The sequence below is a fragment of the Dreissena polymorpha genome, chromosome 1 (genome assembly GCF_020536995.1).
Source record: "Dreissena polymorpha isolate Duluth1 chromosome 1, UMN_Dpol_1.0, whole genome shotgun sequence".
NCBI classification, from domain to species: Eukaryota; Metazoa; Mollusca; class Bivalvia; order Myida; family Dreissenidae; genus Dreissena; species Dreissena polymorpha.
The window spans coordinates 122,555,206-122,583,062 of record NC_068355.1 but is presented as its reverse complement, the minus strand read 5'-3'; the positions used below and the strand labels follow the sequence as shown (position 1 = coordinate 122,583,062).

Below are 27,857 nucleotides of genomic sequence, written 5' to 3'. Positions count from 1 at the left end.
TGTCTGTTGGTCTGTTGGTCTGTTGGTTGGTCTGTTGGTTGGTTGGTTTGCGCCAACTTTAACATTTGCAATAACTTTTGTAATATTGAAGATAGGAACTTGATATTTGGCATGCATATGTATCTCATGGAGCTGCACATTTTGAGTGGTGAAAGGTCAAGGTCATCCTTTAAGGTCAAAGGTCAAATATATGGGTCAAAATCGCACATTTAATGTACACTTTTGCAGTATTTCAATATTCAAGATAGCAACTTGATATGTGGGATGCATGTGTATCTCATGGAGCTGCACAATTTGAGTGGTGAAAGGTCAAGGTCAAGGTCATCCTTCAAGGTCAGATGTCAAATATATGTGGCCAAAATCGCTTATTTTATGAGTACTTTTGCAATATTGAAGATAGCAATTTAATATTTGGTATCCATGTGTATCTCATGGAGCTGCACATTTTGAGTGGTGAAAGGTCAAGGTCAAGGTCATCCTTCAAGGTCAGAGGTCAAATATATGTGGCCCAAATCGCTAATTATGTCCCCCACTATAGTAGTGGGGGACATATTGTTTTTGCCCTGTCTGTTGGTCTGTCTGTTTGTCTGTTGGTCTGTTTGTTGGTCTGTCTGTTTGCGCCAACTTTAACATTTTGCAATAACTTTTGCTATATTGAAGATAGCAACTTCATATTTGGCATGCATGTGTATCTCATGAAGCTGCACATTTTGAGTGGTGAAAGGTCAAGGTCAAGGTCATCCTTCAAGGTCAGAGGTCAAATATATGTGGCCAACATCGCTCATTATATGAATACTTTTGCAATATTGAAGATAGCAACTTGATATTTGGCATGCATGTGTATCTCATGGAGCTGCACATTTTGAGTGGTGAAAGGTCAAGGTCAAGGTCATCCTTCAAGGTCAGAGGTCAAATATATGTGGCCCAAATCGCTTATTTTATAAATACTTTTCCAATATTGAAGATAGCAACTTGATATTTGGCATGCATGTGCATCTCATGGGGCTGCACATTTTGAGTTGTGAAAGGTCAAGGTCAAGGTCATCCTTCAAGGTCAGAGGTCAAATATATGTGGCCCAAATCGCTTATTTTATGAATACTTTTGCAATATTGAAGATAGCAACTTGATATTTGGCATGCATGTGTATCTCATGGAGCTGCACATTTTGAGTGGTGAAAGGTCAAGGTCATCCTTCACAAGGTCAAGGTCATCTTACAAGGTCAAACATCATATAGGGGGACATTGTGTTTCACAAACACATCTTGTTTTATGAATACTTTTGCAATATTGAAGATAGCAACTTCATATTTGGCATGCATGTGTTTCTCATGGAGCTGCACATTTTTAGTGGTGAAAGGTCAAGGTCATCCTTCAAGGTCAAATATATGGGTCAAAATTGCTCATGTAATGTCACTTCTGCAATATTGAAGCTAGCAATTGTATATTTGAAATGCATGTGTATCTCATGGAGCTGCACATTTTGAGTGGTGAAGGGTCAAGGTCAAGGTCATCCTACAAGTTCAAACATCATATAGGGGGACATTGTGTTTCACAAACACATCTTGTTATAATTATTAGTGCTTTATGTGCCTAAACTAGTAAACATCTACATCATTGGCCGATACATGGTACAGTCGAGTGATGCTGCCTTGTACAAGCCGGATACATATACATTGTATATGGCCCACACAATCTGTTCATTAATGAACGTCTGTTGCCTATCCAGAACATTTTGTTTGTGTGGATAGCAAGCTCTTGTTGGCATACCTGATAAAAATCTCTGTTTTCAAGGAATCTAGTTGGTTTTATGTCTGTACTATTGGTAGGACTTTGTTGCTAACAAAACATATTAAGAAAGAGTGCAAAAACTTTCACACTTTTCAATTTTTTACAGATTGTCTTTATTTAATAGTCTTATTACCGGAAGTTTACCCTTAAGTTTTAGTAATGACACGGCAGAATAATAAAAAACAAAATTCAGATTTCATTTTACAATAACTAATGACTCAGTCACAAATAATCTGTTTGCCGGCCGATTTGTCCGATCTCCAGGCATCGGGAAGACTGGACATGTCGGAGCTGTCAGCCGTCGGATGAGTGACACATTTAAATACCTCAGTAGCAAATAGAGACTGATCACCGTCTGATCAGCGGAATACGTATTTTTCTGCTCATCGGGCTGGTGGCCGGCCAATTATAGCGCGATCACCAGGTCATTTTGAAGCATTGGCCAGCGACTTTATTAATTTTAAGTCTCAGGGGAAGGAATCAAGATGAGATTAAGAAAAGATTGTATAATAAACGCACTGTTTTTGCCCAGCGATCGCCCGACATCGAATTTGTTGTACAAGTATCATGACGAGCACCGTCCAGTGTCCGACAGTCATTGTGCGGAGGCCCTCCGACAATCAGATATTTTCCGGCTGATGTATATGTCCCTGGAAAATACCTTGATTTTTTCCGATACACGTACAGTGAATCTAATGTCTGGCGATTGTCAAATAAAGTTGTTTGTTTTCAAACACATTTGCATCAAGATGTAGGTAGGTTGTCTTAATTCATATACTCAACCTGGAGTTCCAAACACAAGTTTTGGGTCAGAGCAAACAATTAAGGTTTATCCGAGTGTGTGTATAGCGTTTGAAATTTTGAAAAAAAAATGGAGACTCGTTTGGGTGCAATTGAGGGAACACTAGTTTCCTGTTTCTGTAAAGACTCCTGTTTCTGTTCACAACAATCCTCGGAATGTGGTCTCAATTAACACCTGCTGTGCATCATCATGTGTGTTAAAAATGTTTGACCTGTTTTTCATTGACAGAATAGATGCTATTCATTATGGTAGAATGGGTCTTACTGTTCATGTTCTTTTCTTACATAAAAATTCCTTAATATTGCATTCAAGGTTATATAGGAAATGTTAGTAATTTACTGTCTTAAAATACTGATAACAGTGTTCTTATTTTCTTGAATATTCACTGTATGATCTAAACTACCTTACTCACCCTCGCCCATGTATCAGGCTCTGCATATTGATGTGGTTAATGTTAACATGCAACATCTCCATATCACTGTATCGAGTATAGGTATTAAATTGAAACTTTACACATGACCATGATGTCATGGGGGAGGGGCCAACATAAAATGTAAACACAAAACAGGCAACATCTCCATATTGCATTTTGGGCCAGTGGAGTCAATGTTTCTATTGATAAAAATTTGTAAAACATCTTCCGCTCTATACCTTTTGTTTGGCAGGTATCTTACATGCAGACCTACTTTGGTAATGCATTTGGGACTGCACAGGCTAATCTTGGACGACACTTTATACAAAGTACAGTACAGGCAACGTGTACTTTGACAAAAACGCGTGTCTGCGGTGTTCAATTTTCCCGATGGGTGACATTTCGCGGGGGGCGGACACGCTACTGACCGCGGTGTTCGGCGAACACCCAAAATCGCCGCGATTGCACGCTATCATTAACTGGAACACCCGTGATCACCGCAATGCCGCGCGGCCATTGATACATGTAATACCTGTCTGCGATGGTCATTCAAGAGTTTTAAATTTACATGTACAATGTACAAATGAACATAATAAACTACATGTATGTGCAAATGTATGCGTTTTTAAAGTGATATTATGGGCAACTAACAGTATTTGCAATATACAATGTAGGTGTGTATCGTAACCGTTGTTTGTTTTTTGTGTTTTCGCTCGATATACACTTGTATTTGTTAATGCAGCATCAACATAATTAAACAATATCCCGAAAAGAAAAATAATCCATTTGAATATCAACCGTACTTTCGTTTTGACAACTTACGACAGAAATGAATCGATGTACGATGCGAGTCTAAATGTAGTTTTCATGCAGATTCTTTCATACCACACAATGACACAATTTGGTTTTACGGATCATTTCAGGTTAGAGGGATGGGTGAGTCATGTAACATATCGAAAATAATATAAATTTTTTATAAACAACCGGTAACAAGATGAGTTGTAGATAATTTCAGATACCACATTCATTATAACTTATTGTTTTCACCCGTTTCTTTTCAGCTCAATTCAACAGTATTAAAATGCCCATCACTTTAAATTATCTACAACTCGTCTTGCTTCCAGTGGTTAATAAAAAAATATAATATTCGATATTTTTCATGACAGTTCAGTCCTCTAAGCCGAAATAATCCGTAAAACAAATTTGTGTCTTTGTGTCGTATGAATGAATCTGCACTAAAATGAAATTTAGGTTTACATCGTACCCCTAATCATAACGAAAGTACAATTGATATTCAAATGATTTTTTGATTTTTCCGGGATATCGTTTTAGAATGTTGATGATGCATTCATAGATATAAGTTTATGTAAAGTGACAACACCAAAAAATAACCGACGGTTGCGATAGACACCTATAAACATTGCATATATTGTTAGATGCGCATAATATTACGTTAAATACTTAAAATATCCTTCGACCAGCATGTACATAAAAATAGACTATATTTACTTGTATTCATTATCGCTTAAAGCGGGTATATACGATTTTTTATATGTGTTTAATTGTAATACATTGATAAAATATGTTACAATAACACAAAATAGGCAAGAAAAATTACACATTAAAGCCGAATTTCATAAAATGCAGCAAAGACAAATTAGCGCCCCGAGTCGATTGTGACGTACATATTTTCCTACAATAACCGAAGCATTCGTCTTTGCATTAGGATCGGAGTTAGTGTTCGTGTGTCGTATGAATAGATATCGTTGCAGGAATTCAAATAAACCGTTAAACTAAGTTTAGATTCACATCGTACATGTATGGTTTACATGCTAGCGAATTCGGCTGCACAGCCGTTTTAAATTTCAGAATTAAATATCTGGCTTATTTCGCATTTTTCGACACGTTCTTCTTAACTTTTATTTTAATTTATATTTAAATATATATATAATAAGTTTATTACACATTTTATATAAATTCATAAATATTTGACAACAACGTATATACCCGCTTTAAATGAAAGGGATCAATAATTTACGTTTATATTTAATTAATTTTTTTTTGCGAACACGATGAACACCGCGGTAGATATAATGGGTCCGCGGTGATTCGCGGTGTCCACCTTATTGAAAACGGCCCCCGCGAATATTTGATCTGAACACCCATCGCGGGGGTCGTTTGGTAAGCGAACACCGTAAAATGAACACCGCGACGAGTGGCGTTTGTCAAAGTACACGTTGCCTGTACTGTATTAAGCCCTGTTTTCCTCGGAGAGTGGCTCATTTTGTCACTCATGCTGATGTATTTCGGTGTGTATTCGGCAGGTTTCCAAGCTCGTGATCCTTCATGAGGAGGCGGAGGATGGCAACGCCATGCCTGACCTGTCCAGACCTATACAGGTGGTCAAGCTGGCAGTTGACAACCTGGTCAAGGTACGGCATTTTTAGCTTTTGAATTTCACCTTGTATAACACTCAGTTTTAACCCCCAAATTTTAGTTTAACAAGTTTGTGGATGTTATACATTGATACAAAGCAATTATGTGTGCTAATTTGCCAAAACCATTGTTAAATATACATAATAGATGCCATTTTTGACATTAACAAATATGTTGGGCTTAAATTATTGATGCACATTATATCTGGAAAAGAACGGTACATATCTGAAGCTTTCAGGAAATATTTCTGAAAATGATTGCAATAATTCCCTTACATCCAAGAATTGACACTGCCTAAAAAAAGTATTGCCATAATTTACACAAATTCAGATCCTTTGCATCATGTATAAAATGCTGATTCAGGTTGGGTATGAAACCATCAACAGCAGTGATGATCAGATTCTGAAGCAGGACATGCCGCCTGCTCTGAGGCGTGTGGAGGAGTCTTCCATCTTGCTTCTGCAAGCTTCTGACATGCTCAGATCAGACCCGTACTCTGCTCCGGCTCGCAAGAAGCTCATTGAAGGTTCAAGAGGTAAAATCCTTTCTTTTGCGAGTGGGAATTGGAATCATATATTAATATAATCAAACAGCACAGGCTTCTCTGGGACAACACTTAACGCAAATGCATTAAACGCAGTTTTCCCGAATGTGGACTTATATGATATACGGTCTACTCTCGTTATCTCGAAGTCGGCGGGAATAAGAAAAAATATCGAGATAACGAGAGTTCGAGATATCTAATTTGGCGTTTTCAAAGAAAAAGTGAGACGAAAATTTACCTTCTTTTTCACATCTATATACCTGCTAAGTGGTCCAACTAAAGCTGTGACCGTGTGACATGATACTCTCTACTACCCTATCTATTACCTGATATATACGCGTTTTTACGAAGCACGATTAAATTTGCTATTTAAATGCTTAAAATGACGTTTTAAGTGTTACATAATTGCAGGAATACATGCGGTTATCATTTTTATGCCCCCATTTCGAAGAAAAGGGGGTATATAGTTTTCGCACTGTCCGTCGGTCGGTCGGTTGGTCGGTCGATCGGTCGGTCGGTCACACTTCGTGTCCGCTCTCTAATTCAAATAGTTTTCATCTGATCTTTACCAAACTTGGTCAGAAGTTGTATCCAGACAATATCTAGGTCAAGTTCGAATATGGGTCATGCCGGGTCAAAAACTAGGTCACGGGGTCACTTAGTGCATTTCAAGGATTTAGCATGGTGTCCGCTCTCTAATTGAAGTAGTTTTCATCTGATCGTAACTAAACTTGGTCAGAAGTTGTATCAAGACATTATCTAGGTCAAGTTCGAATATGGGTCATGCCGTGTCAAAAACTAGGTCACTGGGTCACTAAGTGCATTTCAAGGATTAAGCATGGTGTCCGCTCTCTAATTGAAGTAGTTTTCATCTGATCTTTACTAAACTTGGTAAGAAGTTGTATCAAGACAATATCTAGGTCAAGTTCGAATATGGGTCATGCCGGGTCAAAAACTAGGTCACGGGGTCACTTAGTGCATTTCAAGGATAAAGCATGTTGTCCGCTCTCTAGTTTATGTGGCTTTCTGATTTATTTTGATATTCTAAGACATTTTTATGCCCCCAAAGGAGGGCATATAGTGATCGGACTGTCCGTTCGTCTGTCCGTCCGTCTCTCCTTCACACTTTGCGTTTAGATTTCGAAAAATGCTCATAACTTCGCTTCTGATAGCAATTTCATATTTGGCATGCATGTGTATATGGACAAGGTCTTTCCATACGCACACAAATTTTGACCCCTGTGACCTTGACCTTGAACTTAGGGTCCGTGTTTAGGTTCGAAATCTGCGTTTAGGATTTGAAAAAAAGCTAATAACTTCTACCAAGGGTTTACACAGTTATACTTTTATGTAGTGACAAAGTTACAGTTGGGGGCATCCGTGTCCTGTGGACACATTTCTTGTTCTGTCGAGTAAACAACCGGTATTGTTGCTATTTAAAGTTATGATGCAATTGACGTCCAATCACGACGAGGGTTTTCTATCTCAACATGCGTAAATCACGTTCCGGAATACTTAATTGTACTTGTACATTTTGTAGTTCTGCAACTTTGCGACGGTTTATATACGCAAAAATATTTCTCAATGCATTTTGGAATGTTGTTTGTAAAAACAATTAATCTTTCGACAGGCTGTGTATTAATTGCAGTTAAAGTGACAGTTAAAGTGACGGGCCTTACTCAAGTGTTAATGGCTAACGACATTACACTCGTGTGATCATTGATGCAATTAATGGATAAATTATCTACCGCACAGACTCGGGAGCAGCCAGCGATGCGGGACGGTGAAGTATCAAAGAAAAAAATTCTCACCTTTGCCGACACTGGGACAGTTATTCGCACTTCAAGATGAACCACAGTTAATACATGTAAAATTGGGATTCGGGACAAATTTTATATCGAGATATCAAATTATTCGACATAACAAAAATTGAGATATGCGATGTTTATTAATATATTTAAAGAAGAAACAAAGTTGGGACATTGAGCTTACTTCGACATATCGAGAAAATCGAGATATCCGATGTCGAGATAACGAGAGTAGACTGTATTTAATTTTATTTTAGCAATCATCCTTCATCACTACTTCTCCAAGTGCTTAATGCCTATTTCTGAATGGTTAAAATAATATGAAAGATTGAAATTTCATTTAAGGAATTCTTCAAGGCACCTCAGCCCTGTTGTTGGCCTTCGACGAGTCTGAAGTACGGAAGATCATTCGTGTCTGCAAGAACGTGCTGGAATACCTCGCTATCACAGAGGTTGTGGACCGCATGGAAGATTTAGTCACATATGTGAAGGTAACAATTGATTTGAGTCATGTTATGGTGGTAAATGTAATTGATATTGTGATATTTTATGTGAAGATAAGAAATTATGTAAGTCATGCTACAGTAGAACAAGATGTGATTGATATTTTCACATATATGAAAGTAAACGATGATGCTAAGGATATTGTCAAATATGGAAAGGTAAAAAAAATATGTTATTGGTATATTCATATATGTTAAGGTAAAGATGATATTACCTATGTGATTAAAGAACGAGAAGTGCTGAAAGTTAAATTGATTGTATCCTGATTACATAAATCTTATCCAAAAAAGTTTTTTTTATTTAACAAAATTTACTGAAGAGTGAAAAAAAGATATATCTTATTTCATTGGATGATAAGTTGTTAAATCTTGAATCCAGTAGGTGTGTGTTTTGTTAAATCTTGAGCCCAGTGGGTGTGTGTTTTGTTAAATCTTGAGTCCAGTGGGTGTGTGTTTTGTTAAATCTTGAGTCCATTGGGTGTGTGTTTTGTTAAATCTTGATTCCAGCGGGTGTGTGTTTTGTTAAATCTTGATTCCAGCGGGTGTGTGTTTTGTTAAATCTTGAGTCCAGCGGGTGTGTGTTTTGTTGAATCTTGTTTCCAGTGGGTGTGTGTTTTGTTAAATCTTGATTCCAGTGGGTGTGTGTTTTGTTAAATCTTGATTCCAGCGGGTGTGTTTTGTTAAATCTTGATTCCAGTGGGTGGGTGTTTTGTTAAAATCTTGATTCCAGTGGGAGTGTGTTTTGTTAAATCTTGATTTCAGTGGGTGTGTGTTTTGTTAAATCTTGAGACCAGTGGGTGTGTGTTTTGTTGAATCTTGATTCCAGTGTGTGTGTGTTTTGTTAAATCTTGATTCCAGCGGGGGTGTGTTTTGTTAAATCTTGATTCCAGTGGGTGTGTGTTTTGTTAGATCTTGATTCCAGTGGGTGTGTGTTTTGTTAAGTCTTGATTCCAGTGGGTGTGTGTTTCATTAAATCTTGAGTCCAGTGGGTGTGTGTTTTGTTATATCTTGAGTCCAGTGGGTGTGTGTTTTGTTAAATCTTGAGTCCAGCAGGTGTGTGTTTTGTTAAATCTTGAGCCCAGTGGGTGTGTGTTTTGTTAAATCTTGAGTCCAGTGGGTGTGTGTTTTTAGCTCACCTGAGCACAATGTGCTCATGGTGAGCTTTTGTGATCGCTTTTTGTCCGTCGTCCATTGTCCGTTGTGAGGCGTCAACATTTGCCTTGTTAACTCTAGTTTTTGTCCGTCGTCCGTTGTCCATTCTGCGGCATTAACATTTGCTTTGTTAACTCTCTAGAGTCCACATTTATTGTCCAATCTTCATAAAATTTGGTCAGAAGATTGGTTTCAATGATATCTTGGATGAGTTCGAAAATGGTTATGTTTGCTTGAAAAACATGGCTGCCAAGGGACGGGGCATTTTTCCTTAAATGGCTATGTATGGCTATAGTAAAATCTGGTTAACACTCTAGAGGCCACAGTTATTGTCTGATCTTCATAAAACTTGGTCAGAAGATTCATCACTATAATACCTTGGACGAGTTTGAAAATGATGCCGGTTGGTTGAAAAACATGGCCGCCAGGGAGAGGGGCATTTTTCCTTATATGGCTATAGTAAAACCTTGTTAACACTCTAGAGGCCACATTTATTGTCCAATCTTTAGTTGATGAAATAGGGTCAGAAGATTTGTCTTAATGATATCTTTGATGAGTTTGAAAATGGTTACGTTTGCTTGAAAAACATGGCCGCCAAGGGGCGGGGCATTTTTCCTTATATGGCTATATAAGGCTATGGTAAAATCTTGTTAACACTCTAGAGGCCATATTTATAGTCTGATCTTCATGAAACTTAGTCAGAAGATTCATTACAGTAATATCTTGGACGAGTTCAAAAATGATGCCGGTTGGTTGAAAAACATGGCCACCACAGGGGTGGGGCTATTTTCCTTAAATGGCTATAGTAATACCTTGTTAAACTCTAGAGGTCACATTTATTTTCCGATCATCATGAAACTTGGTCAGAAGATTTAGCCTAATAATATCTTGGATGAGATCGAAAATGGTTTTGGTTGCTTTAAAAACATGGCCACCAGGGGCGGGGCATTTTTCCTTATATGGCTATATATGGCTATAGTAAAACCTTGTTAACACTCTAGAGGCCACATTTATTGTCCAATCTTCATGACATTTGGTCAGAAGATTGGTCTCAATGATATCTTGGATGAGTTTAAAAATAATTATGTTTGCTTGAAAAAAATGGCTTCCAAGGGGCGGTGCATTTTTCCTTATATGGCTATAGTAAAATTTTGTTAACACTAGAGGCCTTATTTACTGTCCGATCTTCATGAAACTTGGTCAGAAGATTTATCCCAATAATATCTTGGAAGAGTTAAGAAATTATGCCGGTTGGTTGGAAAACATGGCTGCCAGGGGGCGGGGCATTTTTCCTTATATGGCTATAGTAAAACCTTGTTAACACTCTAGAGGCCACATTTATTTTCCGATCTTTGTGAAACTTGGTCAGAAGATTTGTCCCAATAATATCTTGTTATCTCAGGTGAGCGACTTTGGGCTTTTAAGGCCCTCTTGTGTTAAATCTTGAGTCCAGTGGGTGTGTGTTTTGTTAAATCTTGAGTCCAGTGGGTGTGTGTTTTGTTAAATCTTTAGTCCAGTAGGTGTGTGTTTTGTTAGATCTTGAGTCCAGTGGGTGTGTGTTTTGTTAAATCTTGATTCCAGCGGGTGTGTTTTGTTAAATCTTGATTCCAGTGGGTGGGTGTTTTGTTAAAATCTTGATTCCAGTGGGAGTGTGTTTTGTTAAATCTTGATTTCAGTGGGTGTGTGTTTTGTTAAATCTTGAGACCAGTGGGTGTGTGTTTTGTTGAATCTTGATTCCAGTGTGTGTGTGTTTTGTTAAATCTTGATTCCAGCGGGGGTGTGTTTTGTTAAATCTTGATTCCAGTGGGTGTGTGTTTTGTTAGATCTTGATTCCAGTGGGTGTGTGTTTTGTTAAGTCTTGATTCCAGTGGGTGTGTGTTTTATTAAATCTTGAGTCCAGTGGGTGTGTGTTTTGTTATATCTTGAGTCCAGTGGGTGTGTGTTTTGTTAAATCTTGAGTCCAGCAGGTGTGTGTTTTGTTAAATCTTGAGCCCAGTGGGTGTGTGTTTTGTTAAATCTTGAGTCCAGTGGGTGTGTGTTTTTAGCTCACCTGAGCACAATGTGCTCATGGTGAGCTTTTGTGATCGCTTTTTGTCCGTCGTCCATTGTCCGTTGTGAGGCGTCAACATTTGCCTTGTTAACTCTAGTTTTTGTCCGTCGTCCGTTGTCCATTCTGCGGCATTAACATTTGCTTTGTTAACTCTCTAGAGTCCACATTTATTGTCCAATCTTCATAAAATTTGGTCAGAAGATTGGTTTCAATGATATCTTGGATGAGTTCGAAAATGGTTATGTTTGCTTGAAAAACATGGCTGCCAAGGGACGGGGCATTTTTCCTTAAATGGCTATGTATGGCTATAGTAAAATCTGGTTAACACTCTAGAGGCCACAGTTATTGTCTGATCTTCATAAAACTTGGTCAGAAGATTCATCACTATAATACCTTGGACGAGTTTGAAAATGATGCCGGTTGGTTGAAAAACATGGCCGCCAGGGAGAGGGGCATTTTTCCTTATATGGCTATAGTAAAATCTTGTTAACACTCTAGAGGCCACATTTATTGTCCAATCTTTAGTTGATGAAATAGGGTCAGAAGATTTGTCTTAATGATATCTTTGATGAGTTCGAAAATGGTTACGTTTGCTTGAAAAACATGGCCGCCAAGGGGCGGGGCATTTTTCCTTATATGGCTATATAAGGCTATGGTAAAATCTTGTTAACACTCTAGAGGCCATATTTATAGTCTGATCTTCATGAAACTTAGTCAGAAGATTCATTACAGTAATATCTTGGACGAGTTCAAAAATGATGCCGGTTGGTTGAAAAACATGGCCACCACGGGGGCGGGGCTATTTTCCTTAAATGGCTATAGTAATACCTTGTTAAACTCTAGAGGTCACATTTATTTTCCGATCATCATGAAACTTGGTCAGAAGATTTAGCCTAATAATATCTTGGATGAGTTTGAAAATGGTTTTGGTTGCTTTAAAAACATGGCCACCAGGGGCGGGGCATTTTTCCTTATATGGCTATATATGGCTATAGTAAAACCTTGTTAACACTCTAGAGGCCACATTTATTGTCCAATCTTCATGACATTTGGTCAGAAGATTGGTCTCAATGATATCTTGGATGAGTTTAAAAATAACTAGAAATGGCGCGGCAGAGGCCGACGCGTATCCCCACGCCGAATGTTTGACCTAGGTGTGCCCCAGGGTTGGTAATGGGGCCATGCATAGCTGAGATTGACCGTATTGTCATAAGAGAAGTTCATCATCAATTAGAAGTGAATTGGTGTAGAAATGAAGAAGTTATAATAAAAGGCAATTTTGGGTGGGTGTGACATATGTGGGCAGGGCGCCCCAGGGTTGGTAATTGTGCCATGCATAGTTGAGATTGACCGTATTGTCATAAGAGAAGTTCAGTATCAATTTGAAGTGAATCGGTGTAGAAATGAAGAAATTATAGTAAAAGGCAATTTTGGGTGGGTGTGGTCTATGTGGGCGGGGCGCCCCAGGGTTGGTAATGGGGCCATGCATAGTTGAGATTGACTGTATTGTCATAAGAGAAGTTCAATATCAATTTGAAGTGAATCGGTGTAGAAATGAAGAAATTATAGTAAAGGCAATTTTGGGTGGGTGTGGTCTATGTGGGCGGGGCCCCAGGGTTGGTTATGGGGCCATGCATAGTTGAGATTGACCCTAATGTCATAAGAGAAGTTCAGTATCAATTTGAAGTGAATCCGTGTAGAAATGAAAAAATTATAGTAAATGGAATTTTTTGGTGGGTGTGGCCTATGTGGGCGGGCGCCCCAGGGTTGGGATTGGGGCCATGCATAGTTGAGATTGACCCTAATGTCATAACAAAAGTTCAGTATCAATTTGAAGTGAATCCGTGTAGAAATGAAAAAATTATAGTAAATGGAAATTTTTGGTGGGTGTGGCCTATGTGGGCGGGGCGCCCCAGGGTTGGGAATGGGGCCATGCATGGTTGAGATTGACCGTATTGTCATAAGAGAGGTCCAGTATCAATTTGAAGTGAATCGGTGTAGAAATAAAGAAGTAAATGTAAAATAACCTAAAAAAATGAGTGATAATTTCTGACGCGGCCCCACCCCAACCGCTATAACTTTTGACCCAGGGGTCAGATCAAAATTCCAAATAGTGCAGGGTCGCACATATGCTCATAGCTACCATGTGTGTAAGTTTCAAGGTTCTAGTGCTTTTAGTGTAGGAGGAGATAGTGGCCAGGACGGACGGACAGACAGACAGACATACAGACAGACAGACAGACGGACGGACGGACGGACGGACGGACGGACGGACGGACGGACGGCGGAGATAACCACAATATCCCCACCTTTTTTTCAAAAAGTGTGGGGATAATTATGTTTGCTTGAAAAAAATGGCTTCCAAGGGGCGGTGCATTTTTCCTTATATGGCTATAGTAAAATTTTGTTAACACTAGAGGCCTTATTTACTGTCCGATCTTCATGAAACTTGGTCAGAAGATTTATCCCAATAATATCTTGGAAGAGTTAAAAAATTATGCCGGTTGGTTGGAAAACATGGCTGCCAGGGGGCGGGGCATTTTTCCTTATATGGCTATAGTAAAACCTTGTTAACACTCTAGAGGCCACATTTATTTTCCGATCTTTGTGAAACTTGGTCAGAAGATTTGTCCCAACAATATCTTGTTATCTCAGGTGAGCGACTTTGGGCTTTTAAGGCCCTCTTGTGTTAAATCTTGAGTCCAGTGGGTGTGTGTTTTGTTAAATCTTGAGTCCAGTGGGTGTGTGTTTTGTTAAATCTTTAGTCCAGTAGGTGTGTGTTTTGTTAGATCTTGAGTCCAGTGGGTGTGTGTTTTGTTAAATCTTGATTCCAGTGGGTGTGTGTTTTGTTAAATCTTGATTCCAGTGGGTGTGTGTTTTGTAGAATCTGAGTCCAGTGCTGACCAGGATGACCAAGGAAGTGGATGCCCGTGAGAAGGAGCTCACCCACCAGGTACGTTTCCATGGCAGCAAATAATCAATCACAGATTGGAGTATAAGGCAAAGAATAAAGGAATCAGCTTGTCAAGGGTAAACAACATATTGTGAAATTTTGCATAAAAATCCCACCCTTTAGACCTGCCAAAAGATACACATTTTTATGTCTCCCACCACTATAGTGGGGGACATATTGTTTTTGCCCTGTCTGTTGGTTGGTTTGTTGGTTGGTTTGTGTGTTTGTTTGTGCAAACTTTAACATTTGCAATAACTTTTGCAATATTGAAGATAGCAACTTCATATTTGGCATGCATGTGTATCTCATAGAGCTGCACATTTTGAGTGTTGAAAAGTCAAGATCAAGGTCATCCTTCAAGGTCAAAGGTCAAATATATGGGTCAAAATTGCTAATTTAATGTACACTTTTGCAGTATTGAAGATAGCAGCTTGATATTAGGCATGCATGTGTATCTCATGGAGCTGCACATTGTGAGTGGTGAAAGGTCAAGGTCATCATTAAAGGTCAAAGGTCAAATATATGGGACATAGTGTTTCACAAACACATCACTTGTTATATACTAGTATACATTTGTGTATTAAGCCTGTGTTAAAAACCAGAATTTATTGAAAAAATAGACTGTATCTAATATGTTTTATTTAATTATTTACATGGACTAAAGTTCATCTCTATGACGATAACCAAAAACAAATCTGAGTGGTAAAAAGTTCAGATATTCATGGCCTGTACATGTTTGCGATAGGTTCATTGAGAGATGCTGGTGAGGTCCTTGGAATTTTTAAAGGCAAAATTTTCAAATGTAAGGTTCTGATGAGCAGCAAAGGCTGTTCTGAGATACTTGCAGGCTGTTCTGAGTTACTCGCAGGCTGTTGTGAGATACTCGCAGGCTGTTCTGGTTTATGCTTGTTGCATATGGCCATTTTAATATTCTTTGCTATAGGTTCACAGAGAGATGCTGGTTCGGTCCCTGGAGCAGGTCAAGAATCTTACCCCTGTCCTCATCTCTGGCATCAAGATCTTCATCACAGCCAAACAGTCGAGTATGTGCATGTACCTGGACCGCGTTTTATAAAGCATCTTAGGAATCTCTCAATAAATTTATTGAATGTAGTAAGAACCTAAAGTCTTTGGCTTTTTCCTAGTAAGGTCTCCTTTCGTTAGTAAATACTTAAAAAATACTTATCGTTTTGTAAGCAGCAAACATTGGATTTTCCTCCCTTCACTGAAATTAATGTGACCTTTTATTGTTATGTCTCATTGCATTAAACTGTTTGAGACTATAAAATATTACTACTTTATCCTTTTGTAACAAGAAGGCATTGGATTTTCCTCCTTAGCATGAGATGTTCTCAATCTCAACCCCTCTTAGCCTAAACATTGGAAATTAGCCAGTGCAGACTGCGGAATTATTTTAAGCTGTTTGTTATAAATAATGTTCGTGGGAGTACATTCCTTATGAAAACCTGATATTTGACCAAGTAGAGTAAGCTTTGCATACAAATATTTCATGCCCACTTCTAGACCAAGGTATTCCCGACGCTCAAACAAACCGAGACTACGTGGTTCACAAGATGTCTGATGAGATCCATGAGATAATTCGCGTGCTGCAGCTGACGACGTATGACGAGGAGGAGTGGGATGCTGATGACCTCGCCGTCATGAAGAAAGCCCAGGTATTGCATACACTTTATTGTCGCTCTTGGAAAATGGGGCTATTTGAGCCTTGCTCTGGGAAAATGGGGCTATTTGATCCTCGGTCTGGGAAAATGGGGCTTTTTGATCCTCGGTCTGGGAAAATGGGGCTATTTAATCCTCGGTCTGGGAAAATGGGGCTTTTTGATCCTGGGTCTGGGAAAATTTGGTAATTTCATCTCGCTCTGGGAAAATATGGATAGATTGCTGTGGCATAGCAAATATGGTGTCCACTTAGGGACCGGGATGTCACAGGTTTGATCCTTACTGGGGGAGCTAATGTGTCGTCCCTGATTAACCTGTGCCGTCTGCAAAGGCTATTTAGGGAAGACACTTTCCACTTTTATGTAATTTTGTGTTTAAAAGGAAATCTCCTCTAAATGTAAATCCAGTTTAGGCGGAAAGTGTTGTGCCAGACTAATCAGGAACAACACTTTATGCACATGCAGTAAGCCCAGTTTTCCTAGAACAAGGCTGTGTTAAACCATGGACCAAGTTGTTATTTGATCATTAACAGCTGTTTACACCTTTCATGTTCTGTTCTGTTTGTAGAGTGCCCTTGAGCAGAAAATGAAGCTAGCGCACGATTGGCTGGCTGACCCCTCGGCCCTTGTAGGGAGCTCAGGTGAGTTGTCACATGACCATAAGTAGGGGCCAAAGGGCGTTGTGAGGCATGCTTGTAAATAATATTGGAATCTAACATGATTTTTGTTTATGTTACATATAGATGCATCATTTGTTGCATTGCTGACTTGTAATGTTGTTAATAATCATAATACGATATACAATAATTTAATAAAATAATGAATTTTCAACTACTAGGTGTTCAGATGGTTTGTATCTCACACATTGATTGTGCAAAATCTTCATTTCTAATTCCTTTGCATCATGCTGATATGTTAAGCAATACAAGAGCTCCTCACTAGATCCTATATTAATGCTAAGATTTAACCTGTTATTGTTTTCGAAGTGTCACAGTTCTTCAGTTTGCTGTTGTAGGGGTAGTCGTTGACAACAGGGTTCTCCGAGGTTAGACTCTCAAGTGTGCAGTCTGTGTGAGATATTGACTCAAACTTGAAACCCGCTGACACTGTTTAACTGTTGACCCCTGCACAGTCATTTCCCATGCCTTAACCCAAAGCTATTCCACTGATCATGCAGGGAATGTTGTGGGGACATAATGCTTAAAGGGACTGTCAACCACGACGACGAAGAAAAGAAAAGTTGTAAAATATTGTATTGTTTTACAATTATTAGAGTATATTGATTAAAATTTCACAACTGGTATATTACATTACTTGAAAAAAGTTCATATTTTCAGTATATTTGGTAATAAAATTTCGCGATGTGAAATCAAAAGTACATCGCGAAAATAGGTGACATAACAATATATATACACTATAAATAACGCAAGTAGATTGATCATTTTATATAAAAAATATATACAATTCACTACGCATGCACAATTTGCATTCCTTGGTTTACCACGTGACAATGATGATCAATCTAGTGGCGTTATTTATAGTTAACTGGTAGTTACCTGGTAGACATACACAGTAAAATTTATAAGCAAATATACTGAAAATATGAAAACTTAACAACTTTTTTCAAGTTATGTAATATACCAGTCGTGATATTTTAATCAAAATAAACTAATAATTGTAAAACAATATGGTATTTTACAACTTTTCTTTGTCGTCGTGGTTGACAGTCCCTTTAAAGCTTGTAAATATAATTTTGTCCCTTATCAGCCTGTTTGGATGATGCCTTCTGGTAGAATGGTATTTTCTATTTAAATGAAGTCGCTTTAACCATTTTTCCAACGATTGTAGCTAAAGCTGGAAAGTGGCATCCCGAATCATATTTACAGACATTGATTAATTCTGGATTTCCCTCCGCACATTTAATTTGTTTTCACAAGTGCTAACCAACATATATTTGCTGATTCACATGTGTGAAATACCTTATCCAGTCATAATATACAATGTTTATTCTCCATTCCATCAAAAAATCATTTATGTCATCTATGTCTTAACAGATCTCATTCTGACGTCATTAAGATTTTGCAATAAATGTTTTGTTCAACCCAAATGTAACTCTATGCAATGTTGAATAACAACTTGTTGCCAAAATAATATACTGGGTGTAATTAAAGTAAAATTACAAAGAAACAATTTTAGCATTGATGGATTGATACATGATATGAGATTTTACATACACTGTATATAGTGGTTTTTTTTTACATTAAAACAGTACACAAACCAATTTTAATACTTAGTTAAGGGTTAAGGGCGTATAAACAAGTTTTTTATGCGAGGCCTAGAAACAGATGAGTGCTGTTTTATTGTTTACGACATGTTATACAATGTCACATTTATCACATATTAACAATGGAAAAGGTCCATGCATCAGTCTCTTCAGGTGGAGTAAATGAATACATTACATTCTAAAAATAGCAACTTATACATGTGCCTTAAAATGTGGATCAAAGATAAAGCAAAGTTTTATAAGATGATTTCTTATTCAATTAGTTTTAGTAATGGGATAGAATATGAGTAGGAATGGGAACGAATATCTGAATATTGGAATATTTGAAAATGGCCGAATATTGGACTGCAAAAATTATATTCGAACATTTGTTTTTTAAAGCAAACTTCCAGAAACATATGTATGTGCAATGTCTCAATTTTTGTCCAGTGCAAACAACTTTCGTGTATCAGTAATTTTTTGGATAACAGTTGACATAATGATTTAAAATTGAATATTCATATATATTTGAATAATGAAGAACGAATATTCAAAATCATTTTCAGTATTCGTTTCCATCCCTAAATATGAGCCATGTTCTTGGAGAACTTAATTCATGTGCATCGTCTTGTCCCTGAATAGTCTGAAGTCCACACAGGTTTATCAGAAGCAATACTTTCCATTGTTTGGAAATTATAGGAAGTCTTTTCTAAATGAAAATCCAAGTAAGGCCGAAATGTCATCCTTGATTAGCCTGTGCGGACAATGCTAATCTGGGATGACACTGTATGCTCATTCATTAAGCCCTGTTCTCACAGAACAAGGCTCATGTCATCTCACAATTTCCATGCTGTTTCCTGCAGGTGACAAGTCCCTTCAGCAGATCCTGGGGGATGCGAGGCGTATTGCCGAGTGCTGCACCAACCCGGAGGACCGCGACCGCATTGTGAAGGCGGTCAGCAACCTGGAGTCCATGAGTCAGGCACTAAATGAGCTCAGACAGCAGGGCAAGGTAGGCTGAGGGAAGACAATTGCCACCTAAACTGGATTTTCGTTTAGAAGAGACTTCCTGTTAATGAAAAATAAATTGTAACATATAAGATATTAATATCCTGCAATGAAAATATATTATGAAAATGTGATGTGGGAAATTCTGCACATGCTAATCAGTAAGGACACTTGTTGCCTATATGAATCTTGGTTTAGAAGAGACTCTTTTTAATGAAAATTTCTAAAAAGGTGGAAAGGGTCGTTCTTGATTAGCATATGCGAACTGCATGGGCTGAACTGGGAGGACCCTTTGCGTTCATGCATTAAGCCATGTTTTCCCAGAAGGCAACTAGTGGCATGATTTTTTAAAGGGATTTTCCTGAAAACTTCAGTTTTAAACCTTTATACTGTATACCCCAGGAAAGAAGTCTCTGGGGTATTAATCACAAACATCACACGCTCTGATTAAACAGTAAATGATAGCAAATATGTATCTATCCTGTGGCAACCATCATCATCAATGCATCTGCGTTAAAGAGTGAAAACAGATAAATATACAAAATATTACTGTGTATATGTCCCAGTATATAGTGCTTTTTGTTAATCTACAAATTGTATACACTTTATAGGGCAACAGTCCTCAGGCAATGTCCCTTGGCCGGGAAATGCAGCAAAAGCTGCGAGAGTTGCAGAATTTGACTGGCGCAGGTATCATGAACTCTGAGCGCAGTGGGATCCGTAAGCCTGCGCCCACTGTAGAGGGCAAGGTGGACCAGGCTCAGCGCTGGCTAACCAACCCGGGTATTGATGATAGAGGGCTTGGTGAGTTTGAATTCTTGTTATGTAGTCATTTATTGTGAGCTATTGGTAAATATAAGTGTTTATAAACTGTTTAAAACATTTTCTTGTGATTTATACGGACCTATCAGTGAACTAGAGTGGTTTATGCCCTGTTACAAACGTTTTCAAGTGGTTGAAACCGAACTTTTAAAGATTTAAAAAAGTTTATGCACTGTTTAAAACAGTGCAAAATTATCACTTGCTCTGGAGCGCACTGCCCTTTAGTTTAATGCAGTATAGGGAATTACTTTAAGGTTGTCAGAAACTAATACTATAAAATCATTTATTTTTTTCAGCATGAACTTTGGTGGTTTTTCAAAAAATGACTTTTGTGGACAAGTTAATTCGTGGAGGTTGGATAATGGTAAAAAAAGGAAATGTGCACCGGTTATTTTTGGACAAGTTTGTGTTAAATTCTTAGATTGTTCAACCCACCAAATCAACGAAAATTAATGTCCCATGAATAAAAATGATATTATAGTATGTGTATTAGCGTCCTTACATTTAAACTTTAACAAACATTTTAATTTGACTGCATTCAAATAGCACAAAACTTTAATTAAACAGTGTGATAAAAGAAGTTGGATTTGGTAGAAATTAATTATTAATGATGTTTTCATAAATGTGATAGATTTGCATGATCACTTGTTAAAAGTAATCCATATTTTAATTTACGCTTTCCCACTGAGAAGCATAGTGAAAATGGCTGTATGCAACCAGCATAAAACCAGACCAGCCTGAAAGTAACTCACAGGCTGTTAAGCTTTATAATGTTTGCTGCTCATTAGTAACTTGAGGTTGAAAATGACGCCTTTAAAACATGGATCTGTTAAGAAAGGTATTAAATTTAGTTTGACTTGGGGACTAAAAATCCTTTCTAAGGGAGTACAAATGGATTAAAGAGTGAATCCATGTGTAAAAGGGTCAAACACACAATGCTCATCTATATAATGCCCTTTTTCTATGTATTTCCTGTTGTTCAGGTGAGCAAGCCACCCGTATGGTCGTAGCAGATGGTCGACGGTTAGCCCAGGGTTGCCAAGGGCCTCTAAGATCAGACCTCCTACGACTTTGTGACGAGACCGAAATACTCACCAATCAGCTGTCAGACCTTATTGCTAAGGGACAGGTATGGACTTGTGAAGCATTACATAGGAAATACCTCATTCAAAATTATATTTTAGCTGCAGGCTGATAAAACAGAGCTTCATGTACTTGCCTAAAGTGTTTTTCCAGATTAGTTTTTGCTGTCTGCACAGGCGAATCTGGGACAGTTAGACTGGATTTTTGTTTAGAAGGTCTTCTTTAAAGGAAAATTTCCATTAAAGCTGTATCTCTTACATTTGATTTTACCTTTTTACACAACAGGGCAACTCCCCGCAAGCAAAGGCAATAGCTCGACACCTTTCAGAGAAGCTGCACCAGCTAAAGGGCAAGATAGAGGAGGCCCTGGTAAATCAGGTCGCTGAGGACTTCATTGACATCACCACGCCCCTCAAACAACTCACCGAGGCTGCCATTGTGCCACTTGGTAAGCTGTTTCTTGCAAAACATTTTTTTCAGATCGTTCTCCTTTCTTCTGATTTCCTCCTTTCAGCTGATTTTCTCTTTTCAGCTGATTTCCTCCTTCTGATTTCCTCCTTTTGGCTGATTTCCTCCTTTCAGCTGATTTTCTCTTTCCTTCTTATTTCCTCCTTTCAGCTTATTTCCTCCTGTTGATTGCAAAAACTGCTTCAAATAGAGAGCACTAGGTAAGAGTTAAATACAAATAAGTTAATTTAGTCAGGCTTAGTAAATGTGAACCACAAGCAATGCTGAAGTACAGCTAAATTTATTCCATAGAGGTTTATTTCCCCAATGTACACCTGCTTATGGGATAAAAATAGCTGTAAATTGGATTTTCCTCTTTTTAGGGTTTTCCAAAATCACACTACTGTGAATGTTGGAATTGCATTAATATGCACATTCTTAAAACATGAGACCATTCGCTCTTACACCATTCAATGAAAATGTTTGGCCCAGAATTTTCACTCAAGTTTCGACAAAAAAATATAGGAATATTATAACAATGATGACAGTACTATAGGATAATCTTTTAATGGGGCATTATTAATTACTCAAAACAATCTCAAAAAACAAAATCAAGTCCCTATACAATGACATATTTGATGGATTAGCAAATAATACTTAACTAGTTGGACATGTACTGTGAAACCATTATTATTCGTCCGACATTAATTTTCGCCTTTTTCGTCCTTCGACCGATGGACGAATTCAAGATCCTAACGAACAATCATGTCCCATATTTGAAACAAATAAGACTGAATTACCGTAGGCACGAGGCATTTAAATCCAGCGTAATCCACGCATATACAAAGGGCTCGAAATTAACACTCGCACACTCGCAAAATGCGGGAAAAAAAGATTGCAAGGTAAGTTATAAGCCACTAGTATTTTTTGCAAGTAAAGAAATAGTGAAAAAAAACAATTTATATTGCTTAATGCGTTCGACGGCGTGAACGCTAAACCGTAGGTCAATTTTTTGAACGTCCGAATACCCATATGCGAAAGCGCGCACCTTGTTTGTTGACTGGTATACTTGTAATACAGATACACAGATTGTATTGATACAAAGAACATGAAACAGTCGACTATTCACACTCAAGTTAAATCCGGTTTTGACACAAATGGGTGTTCATTATACAGTGTACTGACAACTGACATTTCCTGTAAAACGCGAATGCAATAAGGCTGTATCGAATGCGTCGACTTCGTTTAATAGTGTTGATTAGCGCTAATTGTTAACAACTTTATTACCCATTGTGTGTGACTAATTGGCAATTGGCTTTGTTGTTTAAAACACTCGTTAACGATTATTCAGTCCCACTTATCCGCTAATCATAACAAAGAATGTGTCAATGACATAAAATAATAAGGGACAGTTACTATCACCTAAAATAACAGACTTGTTAATTGGCATATGCCAAACAAGGCCCACCTCCTGCAAGTGACTACCAAGTGTCACCTCTCTTTCCCCAGCACGATTTTTTCGCAACCGCGTATTACATGTATTACAAACAAATCGGACGTTTTTTTTGTTTTTTTTTCAAAACCAGAAATGGACGAATTTAAGAGCGGACGAAATAGTCATTTTTATGAAAAGGGCGAAATTTTGTGCCGACGAAAATAAATGATTTCACAGTATTCAGATATGCAGAAGAGGCGTGTCATCATGCTGGATTATTAATAGTTTTCTTTCACCCTTGCACACTATTTATCACAATTTATATGACCCACATTCTGGGAAAGCTAGGCTTAATGCAAGTGCGTCCCAGATTAGCAATATAGACTGCACAGAGACTACACTGGATTTTTGATAAGAAGAGATGTCCTTTAAACAAAAAACTCCATAAAAGCGGAAAGTGTCATTCCTGAATAGCCTGTGTGGACTGCACAGGCCAATCTGAGATGACAATTTTCGCACATGCATTAAGCCGAGTTTCCCCAGAAAGTAGCTCATATAATTCATTTCCTCTTACAGGTACCCCTGGCAGGGATGCCAATTTTGCTGACAAGCGGCGTAACTTTGAAGCCCACTCAGCCAAACTTGCAGACACTGCAAACATGGTGGCCACTGCTGGTGGTTGTCGCACAAAGAAAACTGTCGAAGAAATATTTAAATCCTCAAAACAGGTACACTTGGTCAAGGACTAGGTTTATGCTTTAACCCTTTAACACTTAGAAACGTGTTTTGACGCATTTGTAGTCCCTAAGAAAGTTTTATTATGTGGTTATCTCCGCCGTCTTTCTGTCTGTCTGTCTGTCCATCCGTCCGTCCTGGCCACCATCTCCTCCTACGCTAGTAGCACTAGATCCTTGAAACTTACACACATGGAAGCTATGAGCATATGTGCGACCCTGCACTAGTTGGAATTTTGATCTGACCCCTGGGTAAAAAGTTATAGGGGTTGGGGTGGGGCTGGGTCAGAGATTTTCACTCATTTTTTGAGGTTATTTTACATTAACTTCATTTCTACACTGATTTACTTCAAATTGATACTGAACCTCTCTTATGACAATATAGTCAATCTCAACTATGCATGGCCCCTTTACCAACCCTGGGGCCCACATGGACCACACCCACCCAAAATTGCATTTTACTATAATTTCTTCATTTCTACACAGATTCACTTCAAATTGATACTGAACCTTTCTTATGACAATATAGTCAATCTCAACTATGCATGGCCCCTTTACCAAACAAGGGGCCCACATAGACCACACCCACCCAAAATTGCCTTTTACTATAATTTCTTCATTTCTACACAGATTCACTTCAAATTGATACTGAACCTTTCTTATGACAATACGGTCAATTTCAACTATGCATGGCCCCATTACCAACCCTGGGGCGCCCCGCCCACATAGACCACACCCACCCAAAATTTACTCTTACTATAATTTCTTCATTTCTACACCGATTTACTTCAAATTGATACTGAACTTCTCTTATGACAAAACAGTCAATCTCAACTATGCATGGGCCCATTACCAAGCCTGGGGTGCCCTGTACACTTAGGCCACGCCCACCCAAAATTGCCTTTTTCTATAACTTCTTCATTTGTACACTGATTCACTTCTAATTGATACTGAACTTCTCTAATGACAATACGGTTAATGTCAACTATGCATGGCCCCATTACCAACCCTGGGGCACCCCACCCACATAGGCCACACCCACCCAAAATTGCCTTTTACTATAACTTCTTCATTTTACACCGATTCACTTTTAATTGATACTGAACTTCTCTTATGACAATTTGGTCAATCTCAACTATGCATGGCCCCATTACCAACCCTGGGGCACCCCTGGGTCAAACATGCGGGGTGGGGATACGAGTCGGCCTCTGCCGCGCCATTTCTAGTTCAATTAAAGATCTTTCTTACTAGATTCAAGTTTTAAAGGCTTCATTTCAAGCTTAAAATACTGATGAGCAGCAAACAGCATAAAACCTGAACAGACTGCAAGTAATTGGCATGCTGTTCTGGTGTTATGCTGTTTGCACATAGCCATTTTACACATTTTCACTTTGCTTCTGAGGGGGGAAAGGGTTAAGGGTAGGTGGGGGGTTAATAACATTAAATTTAGTGCAACTGTGTAAGTTTTGATACAAACTTGTTTTTGTTTAGATTGTGATCTCTGTAGGTTATTTATTAGAACAGCTTGGTACTCAAGTACACGGTTTATACAATCCATGAGGAGTCCTTGAAGACATGTTTTATCTTGAATGATTACTGTATTAAATGATTAAACCTTGAAAAAAGTAAATTTTTCTTCCAGAATTTCACTAAAAATCTTTGAATTTTCAAAACAGTGCTGATAAAAATTGACCATGTGTTAGTGTATTGTATATATGACTATCAAAAATAAAAACAAGCATTTTCTCACAGTTAAATTGTTGTCAATTTTGAAGTGAATCAGAATCAGAAAGCTCATTGGCCACAAAGATCAAGTTCAGTTAATCCTGACAACTCTTCTTGACATGATTTATTCAAAACTGAAGAGATTAAGAACATTTGAGTTGCCTGCTGGAAAAACTGGGCTAAATGCACGTGCGTTAAGTGTTGTTTCAGATTAATCAGGTACAATACTTTCCTCTTTTTATGCTTTTTTTTGTGGTAAGAAAGTCTATTTTAAACGAAAATCCAGCTTAGGAGGAAAAAGTTGTCCCTGATTAGCCTATTTGCACAGGGGAATCTGCAATGGTCTTTACACACATGCATTAAGCTGATATATTCCAGAACGCGGCTCATTTTATAGCTAAACATCTCCAGCAAACGCAGAATAAACCCTCACACTTCTTGTTGTCTCCTCAGGTGAACGATCTGACCCCACAAGTGTCGACGGCGGCCAAGATCGTGTTCAGCAACCCTGACAGCCAGGCGGCCGTGGAACACTTTGAGCTGCTCAAGAAGCAGTGGAGTGACAACATGGAGAGGCTGCGCGGACTAGTGGACGAGGCCATAGACACGCCTGCCCTCATCAAGGCTGAAGGTGAGAACGGCAGTGACTTGTTTGATGATTTTTCGCAGTTAAAGAAAATTATTCTTAAAATAAATAATAATTTTACCCCAGCAAACAGTTTGAAGAAGTTAATTGGACTCACTTTGTTACCGTAAAAATGCAGTCATAGTTCTACCTGTACATAAGTCGGGGGTATAAAAATGGTTTGAAAATGTGACTTTTTTGTGTATGTTTACTTCATAAGTCGGGTAAAAATACAGACAATTGGAAAATCAGCGTTAATAAAATTGCGACCCCATCAAATTTATTTCCGATTTTGTGACGCAACTATCTTGATTAACATGTTTATTATATTAAGCAAACCTGATATTATAGTACCAGTAGTTAAAAAAAGTTTTACCTTGCAATTTGATAATTAGTAATAATCCAACAACACACTGCACCATTATTAACGATATTATGTGTATAGGAATTTTGTAAACACAAGCGTCGGCCATTGTAAGGAACTGTACATGAAGTTTGTAAATTGGAACTTATCTGTATTTCTCGAAAAATCATAGATAAATGTATTCGTCGTTTTAATGCTTAGGCCGAGTAATTACGGCAAATCGGAACTCAACTTGCGTAAAACACTTGCTCAATTAACCGTTAAACTCCACCTCCGTTCTCTGTAAAAGATTCGAAAGGCGGAGCTATGCACGTGCTTTTATTTAATTGGACGATTGCCATTAATGAACAAAAATACGATTGGTTCAGCATATTGATTGCTAGACAAGGGAAGCTAATTTTGTCGGTGAGAAATTTGTCGGTTTATGGCTATAGACAGGAAGCGGCTTTCCTTTGATGACGTCAAACTGTCAATTCACGCTGAGTGCAAATTTTACTAACTCTTTGTTTACAATTCCAGTACAAAAAACACACTTGCTAACATTAAACTTTGGTTTAAATTATCAAAATAAAGCAGAAGTTGAGTTGACAAATATGATTTAATTAATTCGCGTCAGTTAAAATAAGACTTTTTGCACTGTAAATCAACGAGTTTTCGTGACAACAACAACTTAAACAACCATTACTGCGGGGATCGATATACCTCGATTTTTTTGATTTTTTTTCATGAACGATCTCATAAGTCAAGACTATAATTTTAATCAATTTTTTAAGGAAAAAAATCTCGACTTATGACTGCATATTTACGGTAGTTGACATGCCAGCGCTTATCAAGACTGATGGTAAGAACGGAAGTGACTTGTTCAATCATTGTCACAATTTAAGAAAATTCTTCTGAACATTTTCTCCAGAAGCAAAGTTGAAATGGCTATATGTTACCAGCATCAAACCAGACAGCCTGCAAGTTACAGGTTTTACGCTGTTTGCTTCTCATCAGTATCTTAGGGTTGGAAATTAAGCTTTTAAAACTTGAATCTATGAGGAAATGTTTTTAATTAATTAAGTGTAATTTTCTAAGGGACTACACATTCATCAAAGTATGTATGGAAGTGGTAAAGAGTTAAGAAAACTATTCTTTTTGTTTGAAAGTGTATATTGAAGTCACTATTTTAAAGATATTGTAGCTATCTACATTTACATTTTTAAGTGATTGAAAAAAATCTT

The 27,857-nt window shown here is 38.0% G+C and overlaps 1 protein-coding gene across 5 annotated transcripts in view; it reads left to right on the top strand.

Moving 5' to 3' along the window:
* The window catches only part of LOC127847506 (vinculin-like), a 95,513-nt gene that overhangs the window by 26,160 nt on the left and 41,496 nt on the right, over positions 1-27,857 (top strand). For 4 of the 5 annotated variants that reach the window (XM_052379536.1, XM_052379516.1, XM_052379527.1 and 1 more), the window contains exons 2-15: positions 5,328-5,435; positions 5,803-5,974; positions 8,137-8,282; positions 14,381-14,449; positions 15,393-15,492; positions 15,974-16,125; positions 16,697-16,769; positions 17,144-17,173; positions 19,255-19,403; positions 20,011-20,203; positions 21,205-21,350; positions 21,590-21,752; positions 23,763-23,914; positions 26,099-26,276. In XM_052379536.1, coding sequence (XP_052235496.1) covers positions 5,328-5,435; positions 5,803-5,974; positions 8,137-8,282; positions 14,381-14,449; positions 15,393-15,492; positions 15,974-16,125; positions 16,697-16,769; positions 17,144-17,173; positions 19,255-19,403; positions 20,011-20,203; positions 21,205-21,350; positions 21,590-21,752; positions 23,763-23,914; positions 26,099-26,276 — 1,831 coding nt within the window. The remainder of the gene's footprint in view (positions 1-5,327; positions 5,436-5,802; positions 5,975-8,136; positions 8,283-14,380; positions 14,450-15,392; positions 15,493-15,973; positions 16,126-16,696; positions 16,770-17,143; positions 17,174-19,254; positions 19,404-20,010; positions 20,204-21,204; positions 21,351-21,589; positions 21,753-23,762; positions 23,915-26,098; positions 26,277-27,857) is intronic. The other variant, XM_052379520.1, reaches the window with a different exon arrangement.